Source organism: Andrographis paniculata, unplaced genomic scaffold (genome assembly GCF_009805555.1).
Source record: "Andrographis paniculata isolate CXL003 unplaced genomic scaffold, ASM980555v1 Contig65END, whole genome shotgun sequence".
NCBI lineage: Eukaryota > Viridiplantae > Streptophyta > Magnoliopsida > Lamiales > Acanthaceae > Andrographis > Andrographis paniculata.
The window spans coordinates 4,886,316-4,900,257 of record NW_026137601.1 but is presented as its reverse complement, the minus strand read 5'-3'; the positions used below and the strand labels follow the sequence as shown (position 1 = coordinate 4,900,257).

Below are 13,942 nucleotides of genomic sequence, written 5' to 3'. Positions count from 1 at the left end.
TCTTCAATTAGGTTATGTTTGTTTCTGTTCTGTTTTTCCCTAATTCTCAAATTGATTTAGCCTTATTAATATGTGTTTAATTTCAATTTTAATCGATATTGGTTTTATTCGAATTTTGCTTCCGCTAGTTTATTTTAATAATTTGTATACGAGGTATTGTTCGATAAATTCAAGAGATTTGGGAATATATTCACAATAGTGGTATCAGAGTCCGAAAACCGATTACAAAACTTAAAGAAAATTTGTTTCGAGCTTTGTAGGATTTGAATCGTGGTAAAAGGCTAAACCTTCATCTCTTTATTTTCGGTATATTATTTTTGTTGGTGAATCTTGGTAAAATTTGTGATTAAATAATATGTTGAATTTTTTGGTGTTTGTTGGCTATGCAATTCTTGGTGGTTGGTGTATAATCTTGGAATTGATTGTTATTTTCTTGTATTATTCTTGGTGATATTGCTTGAAAGTTTTTTATTCCTTGATTATATTCTTGTTATGTTTCTTAGGTTATGTTGATACCCTTGTGAAATTTTTTGTGCTAGCCAAATTGTTATAGTAGAATGCATGCTAATTTGTTTTTTTTTTTTTTTTAGAAAATGCATGATTCTTGATTTATATGCTATATGATTAGATGTTTGATTATGTCATGAATTGATTACTTGCTTTGTGATTGTGCTCCAAGGTATTCTTCGTGTTAATGTTCGACCGAACTAGGTGCTTAGTGTTTTGCTTTCGTCTTAGTTGCTTAGTGTTTTTCTAAGGTTAGCTTTCTTCCTAATTGCTGGGTGTTTCTCTAGATTTCTGTCCAGTTGCTTAGTGTTCTTCTAAATTTCCTCTTAGGTTGTTGAGTGTTCTTCTTGGTAGGATGTCTGAGTGGTTGTGTCTCCGGAGATTTTAGTGTTAGTAGTCGATCGATCCAGGTTCTTTCGCCATAGGACTTTGTACTAGAGCCGTAGAGTTTAGTGCCTAAGGTTTTCATTGTGTCTAGTACTAAGTGTTCTCTAGTTGACGTCAAATAAGGTGGAGCTTCTATTATGTGATTCTAAGTTTTTATATTTGCCATGTGATTGCTTTCCTTTGTGAATATGCATTTATGTTGCTCAATTGTGTAGTTATTGTGTGTACTATGTGTTAGGTTGCTATGTGATCTATCTAGGTGCATGTTAGGATCTATGTACTCCATGCGATGTATGCAGTAAGGGACAAAAGGCGATGACAAAATTCATTGGTACAAGATAAGTCTATATCTAGCAAATACGTATTTTGGGATATCTTTAGATCACAGACAAAACAGATGGAGTATGTTGAGAAATTTGACCATTAGAGGCCCAACCCGACAAGTCTCTCGATAAATAAAATATGTTGGCTCACTCCTTAGCCCAGCCCACCAGATCAGCCCAATCACCTTTAACCGAAACCCATGCCCTTTTTACCCTAAACCCAATTAGATATAAGGTGTGAAGTGGTTTGGTGTTAGGTGTTAGTTTCAAAGAGTAAAAAATCTGAGAGATAATAGATGGGCTTTGGGTGAGTTGGTTTGATTAGACAGAAAAAGCAGAACCGAGAAGTGAGGGTGAGAGAATCCACGAGCGATTCGGATGAGTTTCAGGTGAGGTTTGGGATCCTTTTTCTTGTGCCGATTTCGGTTGGTTTCATGGCTAAGAGTTAGGAGCCGACCTCATCTTTGCAGTGTGATTACATCGGGCCATTCTCGCATCATGGACTGAGTCAAAAACCACTATCCCTTCACCGGAAAAATTCTTCGTTGCTGAATCGGAGGAGAGCCATCACTGTGGTGAACCTGGTCGCTGCCAGAGACTGCTGCCACTGTCTGGAGGAGTCCCGAAAAAGACACTCTGAAGCTGTGCACCGCTGCCGGTCGTCATTGAGCCGCCGCCATACCGAGATTCTATCGTCAATCGTTGGCGAAATTGGGAATCAGAGACTCGTTCAAACAGGGAAGACAAAAAAAAAAAAAATTCATTGATTTCTTTCTTCTACCTGTGTCAAATTCGATTGGATCTTCAAGTAGGTTCTGTTTGTTTTATGTTTTGTTTCTCTCGAATTCCCAAATTGATTTAGCTTTATTAATATGTGTTTAATTTCAAATTTAATCGGTATTGGTTTAATTCGAATTTCGCTTCCGCTAGTTCATTTTAATAATTTGTATATGAGGTATTGTTCGATAAATTCAAGAGATTTGGGAATATATTCACAATAGTGGTATCAAAGCCCGGAAACCGATTACGAAACTTAAAGAAAATTTATTTCGAGTTTGGTAGGACTCAAATCGTGGTAAAAGGCTAAACCTCATCTCTTTATTTTCGGTATATTATCTTTCTTGGTGAATCTTGGTAAAATTTGTGATTAAATAATATGTTGAATTTTTTGGTGTTTGTTGGCTATGCAATTCTTGGTGGTTGGTGTATAATCTTGGAATTGATTGTTATTTTCTTGTATTATTCTTGGTGATATTTTTTGAAATTTTTTTGTTCCTTTATGATATTCTTGTTGTGTTTCTTAGGTAATGTTGATACCCTTGTGAAATTTTTGTACTAGTCAAATTGTTGTAGTAGAATGCATGCTAATTTTTATTTTTTTTTTTTTTTTTTTGTGTGTGTTAAAAAATGCATAATTCTTGATTTATATACTATGTGATTGGTTGTTTGATTATTTCATGAATTGATTGCATGCTTTATGATTGTGCTCCAAGGCATTCTTCGTGTTAATGTTCGGCCGAACTAGGTGCTTAGTATTTTGCTTTCGTCTTAGTTGCTTAGTTTTTTTAGGGTTAGATTTCTTCCTAATTGTTGGGTGTTCCTCTAAGTTTTTTTTTTTTTTTTCCCAGTTGCTTAGTGTTCTTTTAGATTTCTTCTTAGGTTGCTGACTGTTCTTCTTGTTAGGATGTCTGAGTGGTTGTGTCTCCTGAGATCTTAGTGTTTGTGGTCGATTGATCCAGGTTCTTTGGCCGCATGACTTTGTACTAGAGCCATAGAATTTAGTGCTTAAGGTTTTCATTGTGTCTAGTATTGGGTGTTCTCTAGTTGAGTCAAATAAGGTGGAGCTTATATTATGTGATTCTAAGTTTTTATATTTTCCATGTGATTGCTTTCCTTTATGAATATGCATTTATGTTGCTCGATTGTGTAATATTTGTATGTACTATGTGTTAGGTTTTCTATGTGATTCATCTAGGTGCATGTTAGGATCTATGTACTCCATGTGATGTATTTTGTCTATGTTAATGTTTGTTTGTGGATGCAGCGAGAGACAAAAGGCGATGATGAAATCCATTGGTTCAAGGTAAGTCTATATCTAGTAAATACGTATTTTGGGATTTATTTAAATCACGGCCAAAACAGATGAAGTATGTTGAGAAATTTGGCCATTTGAGGCCTAACCTGACAAGTCTCTCGATAAATAAAATATGTTGGCTCACTCCTTAGCCCAGGCCATCGGATCAGCCCAATCCCTTTTAGCCCAAACCCAAGCCCTTTTTACCCTAAACTCAATTAGATATAAGGTGTGAAGTGGTTTTGGTGTTAGGTGTTAGTTTCAGAGTGAAAAATCTAAGAGATAATAGATGGGCTTTTGGTGAGCCAGTTTGATTAGACAGAAAGAGCAAAAACGAGAAGCGGAGGTGAGTGAATCCACAAGAGATTCCGGTGAGTTTCGGGATCCTTTTTCTTGTACCAATTTCGGTGGGTATTGTGGCTAAGAGTGAGGAGCCGACCTCCACTTTGCGGTGTGATTATCTCAGGCAATTCTCGCATCATGGACTTAGCCGAAAACCGTCATCCCAGCTGAAAAAGTTTCCATTGTTGAATTGGAGGAGAGCCTTCACTATTGTCGACCTGGTCGCTTCCGGAGGCCATTGTTGCTGTCCGATGGAGTCCCAGAGAAGATAGCCTGAAGTTGTGCACCGCCACCGGAGGCCTGCTCCTCGTCGTTGTTGAGCCGCCGCCGTCCCGAGATGTTGTCGTTGATCATCAGAGGAATTGGGAATCAGAGATTTATCTGAACAGGGAAGACAAAACAAGAATTTTTTATTGATTTCTTTATTATACCTGTGTCAAATTCAATTACATTTTCAATTAGGTTCTGTTTGTTTCTCTTTTGTTTTTCCCTAATTCCCAAATTGATTTAGCCTTATTAATATGTGTTTAATTTCAATTTGAATCGGTATTCATTTTATTCGAATTTTGTTTCCGCTAATTCATTTTCGTATTTTGTAATCGAGGCATTGTTTGATAAATCCAAAGGATTTGAAAATAAATTCACAACACTCCCGATTATAATCATTCACTTGCATCCAACGTCTAGGATCAATCACTCGGGCAGGTTGATCTTTGGTTACTCATCTTTGTCCATTATCGGTCTGCCCCTTCTTGTAAGACCGTTCTTAAAAACAGGCCGATCGCGCCGTTCTTCTAGTTCCCAGGGAGAATGATAGAACCTGTTTAGGCATTTTCCATCAATGAATATCTTCCACTCTTCTCATTCGGGCTCTATTAATTTTTTTGCACCGCTAGATGACCTGACCGATATCGTGAACGAATCTTCCCATGTTAGGGACCGTTTACCGAGCCTCTTGTCTTTGGGACTTTCTGAGATAATGACCTTCCATACAATATTTCCTTCCTGAAATGTTTAGGGTTGTACGTATTTTTGGAAATCTAATTCGGCCTTCTCATTAACTTTTGACAATAGTTTTGGATTAAAGCATCTCGGAGGCTGTTTATGGGGCCGATATGACTCTTTTGTAGGTAGGCAATGCTTCACCAGGCTTTTTGACAGCCCCGGCATCTCTTAGTAGTTCCACGCAAAATAATCTTTGAACTCCCGAATCAAGTTGATCATTTTCTTCTTTTTTTTTTGTTTTTAGCATCGCATTGATCTGCGTCATCCGAGGGGCAAATTTATCCCCCAGTGGGTCTTGCACCTCAAATGGTAGGATAGCACATCAAATCAGAGAATAAATCTCATTTTCGCCTTGATTTAAAAAAGGTGACTGGGGAGGTCCCCATGCCTACCCGTCGGGAAATTAAGCGGCATGAGCTCCGGCCTATGCGAATGAACAACTAGAGCTGCCTGCTCTTGCTTCTAGATTCTAGAGGATCATGTTATCATTCATGATAAGCCGATGAGTTGATGGGCCATGTGTAGGCCTCGACTTTGATTTCAAACCCTTTTATGGTCAAATTATATTCCTTCCGAACTTCGACATCTCCCAACATCATGGACAAAGGGTAGACATCGGGTGAGTAATAGACGGCCTCCGCGGAATGAACTTCTATGGCTGGGTCAGCCTTTACCTCGGCCATCTCAACATGATCTCCATTACAAAACATGACCTTCTGGTGTAGAATTGAAGGGACGCATTGGGTGGTATGAATCCAGTCCCTTCCAAGGATGGCCAAGTACATAGGCTTCCCTTCAATGACGAAGAAGGTCATCCAGTCGGTCCTAGTTCTGACCATCATGCTGGCCACCAACATGCCCGATGTTGTATGGGCATTTCTCGTTAAATTAGTTGTCTGCATTTTCGTCGAGATAAGGTCATTCCGAATCTTTTCGATATTCCTCAAAGTCGACAAGGTCATCATCGACGAAATCTCTCTGGTCGACCAAGACCTTCCTCACATTCCGCCCGTTAAGATATATCATGAGGAACAAGGGCTTTAAATGGCGTGTGCTTCCACCCACCAACTTTTAAATATTATCGGTTCCGGGCCACTTTCAGAATGTCGACATCTGTTCTATCCAAGATAACAGACCGCCCCATTCGACTATCACATCTTCTTAAAGGTAAGGTGGCTGGAGATGAGAAGCCTTAACTCTCGAGGTAAAAATCCTATCATATTTACTTTGAAATCAATCTCATAATGTAAGTCTTGTTCAAGGTCTTGATCGGTCGCTACTATGTCCAAACTTGCTTCTGATATCTCATCGCAATTGAGCGCTCCGATCATCGGCTCATCCTCCGAAACCTGAACCGTTTCAGACACTATATAAAGTTTTTGGTCAATAAGATATTCACTCTTCGGCAAAGTACGATTTGGCCTTCATTTCTTCCAGGTCTGAAGCTGATGGCGTAAATATTCCCGATCTAATTTTGTCCTTCCACCAGTCACTGCATCATAATCGTCTAGCTACCGCTCCTCTGGCAGACCATTCTGATGGAGACGGGCATCTAGGCGTTATCGTTGCAGTTTCCTTTTTTGAGACCTCGTGGAAGGTCTTGACTTCTGTTCCTTTTGGTTCACAACCCAATTCCCATTCTCTGGAGCCTTCAGGGTAAGGCGTGTCTGATGCAGTGTGATTTCCATCTGATCCACTGAGGTCACTTGCCAGACCTTTCCACCATTCTCAAAGCATACTCTCGCAACCATGTTGGTCGGGGAGAGTCTATCCCGTACCGAGCTCATTCTCAGAGGTTTAATCAATTTTCCGAGTCTTTCAAACACCGGTTTTCAAGGCCCATCTTCCTATTATCTTTTTTAGATTCTAATGTTGATCTTTCAGATCTTTTCATGCATACTCCATGTTTATTGGTTCGAGAAACAACTCAGTATCGACCTTCATATCAGGCTTCTCGGCCAGCTGGAGGCAACCTTCTTTGATAGTCTTTTGCATTGCATTCTTGAGCGCAATACAATTTTTGACCTGGTGTCCATATAATTGGTCTCATTTTCAGTATAATTTTCCATTCAGCACCTCATCCGTCGGAATTTTGTCTTTCCTTCAGACAAAGCTGGTTATCCCTCAGCATATACTCAAAAATCCGTTCCATCTTAACGACATCAAAAGAGAATGACACCTTCATATTCATCTGCTTTAACCAAGGCGGCTTAAGAGCTAGGCAAGTGTAAGCCTTCCCATGGGAGATCTCAACCGGGAAGGTCTCATCTGATTCCTCATTAGCTTCGGAAGCTTATTCCTATGCATAAATATGATGCATTCCGCTTTGAAACTTCTTATTCCAGGCTGCTCGAGCGCCCTTCAAGAGCTATTTAGCTTTCACGGCTTTGGATGTATGTGATACCTCCGGAGTAAGGCCATTGTTTGGCCAATATCGTGCATGGATGAACCGGTATTAGGCCATCCAAAGTTTATTATAGGTTAAATAGATTGAATATACTACTCATGTCAACAATATGCACATTCCTTTTTGGAAGTGCTACTGAAAAAACTCTAGAGTTAAGTGCGTTTGTCCTAGAGTAATTTGAGGATAGGTGACCCCCTGGGAAGTCTCTCAGGGTGCGCGTGAGAGAGGACATAAGCGCACTGGAAGGACTCCTGTTGACCTGTAAGGCCAGTCTGCAATCCCGACATGCTTGGCTTTGCGTAATTTGCGGGCCGGGGTGTCACAGTTGGTATCAAAGCCGACCTACAATAGCCTGCAGTCGTTGACCGGACTGGTGACGGGTCTAGAAGTTGATAATCTTTGGGGTGCAACATGGACGTTACATTCTAAAGTGGAGGAGAATGTGATACGCCGGAGTTGGGTCGTTGCTTGGCCAACTCCCGTGCGAGGATGGGCCGGTATTAGGCCATCCAAAGTTGATTAGAGGTTAAATGGATTGAATAGACTACCCATGTCAACAATGTGTATAGTCTTTTTTGGAAGCTCTATTGAAAGAACTCTAGAGTTAAGCGTGTTTGTCTTATAGTAATTTGAGGATGGGTAACCCCCTGGAAAGTCTCTCAAGGTGCGTGTGAGTGAGGATAAAAACGCGTTGGAAAGACTCGTGTTGACCTATAAGGCCAGTTTGCAATCCCAACATGCCTGGCTTTGCGGGGTAGGGGGTCATAATGTCAATTTTCTGAAATCATGGTACTTCTCGAGAGCCAATTTTTTTACGCAGCTAATGCGTCATCTGTCTATTACCATGTTTACCACTTGGTTCTCCAGTATGCGAACTTGACACCTACTTTATGACCTTCTGAAGCACTCTAGAAATTGCTCAATTAACTCCTCGTTATCCTGACGCAGATTGGTTAGGTATGATATGGTCATCTCTGGAATGGAGTTGTAGAAACGTTCATAGAAAGCCATTTTCAGACCTGCCCATGTATCGAAGGAATTCAGGGGCAGTGAAACATACCATATGAAGGCTGGGCTAGTCAAATACAAGGAGAACAACGGGAGTTTGTTCAAGTCATTATTCTTGAACTTTGTTCCACACTGAGCTGTCAATCGACTAAAATATTCTATCGTCGAGCGGGAGTCCTCTCCTAAAAATAATAAAAACTCTAGGACCCTAGCATTCCGGGGTAATGGGTGATCCAAGACAATATAGTCCGGGGAGGGTCTTTGATAGTGGGACCTTGCCGATAGTCAGATAGGATCACTATAAATCCTACAGATTGATGCCGGCTCCAGGAAGGCTTGAGGAGCAAGCCCGCGATGTGGAAAACGAACTCGATGTCTTATGCGACTTCTCTAAAGTCTAGTACTTGTTGCGGTGGCCTATTTATGAGGTTCGACATCATTATTTGGATAGGAGTCTGTGACCTTATTGTAACCTAGAGGGACGAAATGATGTGTTGAATGTTCCAAAAGTTATTCCAAACCCATCGTCGTGTGAAACGATTTCAGGCGTGGAGAGAATTGACAATATATCTGTACCAGACATACACGAACAAATTTTGAACCGGGCCTGAAAACCTAGGCCCAAGCACGACTCAATTTGAAATCGGGATGTGCTGGACCGGCTCGGTCTACCAGGTTTTATATATTTTTTATTTTTAATTTTAAAATAATTTAATAAAATTTATATGTTAATGGTGGAAATTTTTAAAATAAATAAATTCGAATCTTCAAATCCAAAACAATTTCTTTTATAAAAATAAATAATAAAAATTGCCATATCCATGTAAACTAAATATGTTACTATATTTATATACGAATATTGAAAATAATAGAATTTTAATATAAAAATAAAATATATAAAGTATAAAGAAATTATATTATTAAAAAATTATTAAAAATTAATAATAAATTAATTATTCTTTATTATTTATTAAAATAAAAATAATAAATCTGCCAGAAATAAGATTATTTATTATGAATATGTAGATCTCCGTCCATCATGCGAAATTGGTCTACTTTTCTTTTTTTTAACTGACCTACCAAATTGATCATATTTTCTAATATATCAATAATTAACAAATAATAATTTAAATTACATACATAACTATATTATATTAAATAATTAATATTTTTTTTATTTAGAGTTTATTTGGTCATACATTTGAAAGTTGAATTTGAATTTTGGAATAATAAAATTTTATATTTTCATATGATATGAATAAGTATTAATGCGATATTTTTATGTAGTAAATTATTTTTTAATATAATATAAAAATAAAAATGTACTCCATCCTTTCCGGCATTATAATGTATATTTACTTTTGGTGCGATATAATCATAACTGTAAAGAGTAGTTAAAAATAGCTTAAAGATATTATTTTTATTTTTTGGTGTAAAAGTAACGATGTGATAGTAAAATAGAGGTTTTTGAAACAAGAAATAGAATCCATAGTTATTAAAAAAAGAAATGCATAAAAGAAATACATACGTTAATCGGGACAGATGAAAATAGAAAGATATATACATTTAGGCGAGTCAAAGATATAATTGTTTGTATTTTTAATTTGAGATATTTTTTACATTAGCTATTAGAAGTATCTTGACAATATAAAAAATATTTTTTTATTAAATTATTAAATTTTGATAACCTTGTAGAATATATAAATTATATTGATGTGTATATATTTGATATATTTTTTTTCAATAATATTAATTATAAAGTATGTCAAATATTTTTTATGAAGGTGTTTGATTTAATATTTTGTATTAGAATTTATATTTTATTTTTTTCAGGAAAAAAAAAAAAGCTTGCATACTTTTTAGTGTTTAGAATTTTTTTTTTTATTATTATTTGTTATTGAGAATTGTAAAAATATTATTAAAATATTTAATTATATTATTTTGTAAGAAAAAATAATGTATTACTCCCTAGTCGGGTAAATTTGACCCAATTCTTATAATATTATTAAAAACTGTGATTAAGATTTTGTGAAAATAAAAAAATTCATAACTCATCTATCTTATTTATTACTATGAATAATTAAATTCAATTTTAAGTTTTATTTTTTTTTATTTAGTTTTAGAATACTTGTATATAAAATATTATTAAAATTAAAAATTTTAGAGTCACATTATGTTTTATTGTTTAATTATATTTAAATTTATAAAATTAAATTTTTTTTACATTAATACTATTTTACCGATGATACAATAATTTAAAAAAATAAAATATTCAGCATAAAAAAATTATTTTATTTTTATTTTAATATATCACGAAATAAAAAATAATTAAAACAACAATACATTATCAATATTATATAAATTAATCAAACTAATTAACTATCTAATTTTTCCTCAGTCCGCCTCTAACGAACACATTTACATTTTGCATTATTTTGCTTAACATTGAAAATATAATTATATTTGTATAATTTTTTTTTACAAATGTCATTCTCTTAGTATTATAAAACACTGAAAGTATTTTTGCAATTTTTTTTTTAAATTTGTACTATATTTTTATATAGTAATTAATATTCAAATATCAACGTACAAAAATAAATGAAACACTTAAAATCAAACGAAGGTAGTACAATATTTCTTAAATTTTGTGAAAAAAAAAAAAAAAACTTAGACCAATTTCATGAAAAGTAATACTCCCACCATCCGCTTACAAAGTTTACATGTTTTTATTTTGTGAAGTCCAATTACAAAGTTTACATTCATTGAATACCTAATTTTTTTCCACAAATATTCTTACTTTACATCTCATTATTACTTTTACATAAAAAAGTAAGGGCAAAAATATCATTACACTACTTTTAACTACTCACTATAATTAAAATACTATTATTTTTTAAACATCATGCCAAAAGTAAATGTAATATTTGTAAATGGATGGATGAAGTATAATATAGATCGACGCATAAAGCCAATGTTAGTTGTAGGGCATTAATGAGCATAGATGTGGAGCCCATACCTATACTATATATATGTATATATGTATTCAATGCTAATCCATTTATTCAAATAATTCAAATAAATACGACAGGCCTTATTTACTTACTTTTAATAGTTTAGTTAAATGATAAAAAATGATGTTCTATTTATATATACATCTTCTAAAAATTGTAAGTTTTTAAAAAACTATTACTAATATTTATGATTTTTTATAGAACATCTAGTAAAATATTTTACTATCTCTTTTTCGCAAAAAGAGTAATATGCACGAGTTTTTAGGTGGGCAGTACTAAGTAGGATAATTTAGAAATTAAGTGATGTGATGGAGAGATAAATATATATTTTATTTTTTTATTTGGATAGGGATAAAGTGTGGGATAGAGATTAACTATAATTAATTATTTTTTATTTGGAAATATTGTAAAGTGTTTGGGACATACCAAAAAAGAAATATTGTAGAATGTTTGGGACGCAGTGAATAGTATTTTTTTTTAAAAGGATAAAAATAAAAATGATATCCTTCTTATACGATCTAGGGACAATTATTTTAAATTTTTTAGGAACTTTAAAGCATCACATACGGGACCTTTAATCGTTGTTTGTAAACACACACCAACGATTTATTTCATTAAAATAACTCGACCTTTAAGATAGTGGCTTACCCTTCCACCAATTATTATCACTAATAATAATAATAATAATAATATTGTATAGGAGGATATCATTTGTTTTAACTTTTTCAATATATATTAAAATGAACGTAGTAATTGGGTAAAGTTTGCTTTCAATTTAATATTCCTTCCGTCTCAAATACTTTGCAATATTTCATTTTTTGTTAGTTCCAAATTCACTGTAATATTTTCAAATTTAGAAATAATTAATAATATTTTTATACATATATTAATATACATTTCACTTTATCCCATCACATCACTCAAATAAAAAAAAATAAATAATCATTTCTTTTTTCAATCACATCACTTAATATCCAAATTATTTCAAATTACCATACTTAATACTCCTCACTTAAATTTCTGTGTCAAACATAAATGTTACACGATGTTTGGGAGGGAGGGAACATTGATTAATTCCTATTGAATCAATAATTTCAATCGCTAAAAGAAGATAATAAATTAATACTCAATAATTGATTAGTAGATTTTACTCACTTCTTCCAACTATATATCACTCTTTTAATTTTTATTTTTTTTCTATTTCATAATAAACAATCAATTTTTATTTTTAATAAATTTATTCATTTTAAATATATTTAAAAATATATATAAATTTATTTAATTAAATTCTCAACCAATTACACGTAGATCTATTTATAATTCTTTTATTTTTATTTTTATTCAATAAACAAATATTTTTTTTTATATTTAGAATTTTTTATTTTTTACAAAATTAGTTTAAGTTAATTATGAATAGATATTTATTTATTTATTTTATAGCATAAAATTTTATTATTTATAAAATGATATTCATATTATATATTGTTATTAAGATATAATGTTATATATAAATCATATTCTAAATCTTTTAGAAATAAATCATCTTTAACGGTAATATATAACCAATGCTTTAGAATGTTTTTTGTGGATGAGTTTTGAGAAATTTGACTTAGGTTTGGATTATATTTAAGTGAGTTTGGATTTTGGTGTTCTTTGAGGATTGTAGTTTTGGTTTGAGTTATAGAATTTTGATGAATATTGATTCGATATATAATAATTGTATTTCTATAAAAATATAATATAATAATTATTATTATTTTTTTTTTAGTAAAAAAAATTGAAAAAAAAAATTGAATTTTATTATTTTGAATTTGTCTTTTAAAATTATCGTAGTAATTCAAAAATCGATTAACCGGTTTCAAAATCAATTAAACAACACCTTCAAAGAAGAAGTTGTTGCCCGAAAACTGTGCAGGTGCTATGCCTAGGAATGGGAATAGGCCGGGCCGCCTGTCAAGTGCCTACGCCTTTTTATTTAAATAGAATAGGCTTAGGCTTAAAAAAAAAATAAAATTAATTAACAGACCAACCTACTTAATATTATTATTTTTTTATAAAAATACTTTTTTATAATTATATATTAAAGATAACTTTCTATCTAATAATAATATTTATCAAATAATTTTAATTATAAATTTATTATAAAAAATAGAATTTTTTAACTTTTGTATATATTAAATAATTGTTTATACTTTATTTATTTTTTATTTCTAACTAAATTTGCAGATAAATAAATAAATAAAAATGTTATATAGTTTTTTAAATAGGCTTGTAGGTCAAGTCAGACTTTTAAAAAGGCCAGGCTCGGATTTAAAAAAAAAAATTCAGACCTAGAGGCCAGGTTTAAACCAAATATTTTTAAAACAGGTCTCGCCTGACCTATTTTCATCCCTAGCTATGCCCATCTGGGCCTTCTTTGATTTTCCCTTAGTTAACGAGAGTATAAAAACTTAAATAATAAAAATTTAAATATTAAAATAGATTTCAATTTATTTACTATTCTTACAAAAAATAATTATTTATTTTCTTAAAATATTACATCTAAACCATCATGCGATATAATATAAATATGTATTGGACGCAATTTTATTTTTTAATAAAAATACATATTTAGTATTCTCTGTCCTAAAATAATAGTTTCATATTTCAATTTTTGTCGGTCCCAAAATAATAGTCTAATTTTTATTTTTGGCAACTAATTCTCCACATTTTTTACAAAATTATCCTCACTTTTTAATAATAATTACCAAAAATAAGAGTATTTTAGAGTATCTCTATTGTTTTTGGACGGATGAAGTATAATATTTAAATAAAATATATGTATCGGATATGATACATGTTTGTCTGGTTTTAATTTGAGTTTAGGATTTTAACTTGA

General features: G+C 32.8%; 1 protein-coding gene across 1 annotated transcript; it reads left to right on the top strand.

Moving 5' to 3' along the window:
- The first annotated feature begins 1,291 nt into the window (after positions 1 to 1,291).
- LOC127262404 (uncharacterized) lies at positions 1,292 to 3,910 on the top strand. Its single transcript, XM_051291065.1, has 5 exons — positions 1,292 to 1,296; positions 1,543 to 1,606; positions 1,688 to 1,945; positions 3,262 to 3,300; positions 3,782 to 3,910. The coding sequence occupies exons 1-5, from the start codon at positions 1,292 to 1,294 to the stop codon at positions 3,908 to 3,910; spliced, it is 495 nt and encodes a 164-aa protein (XP_051147022.1).
- Positions 3,911 to 13,942: the final 10,032 nt, after the last annotated feature.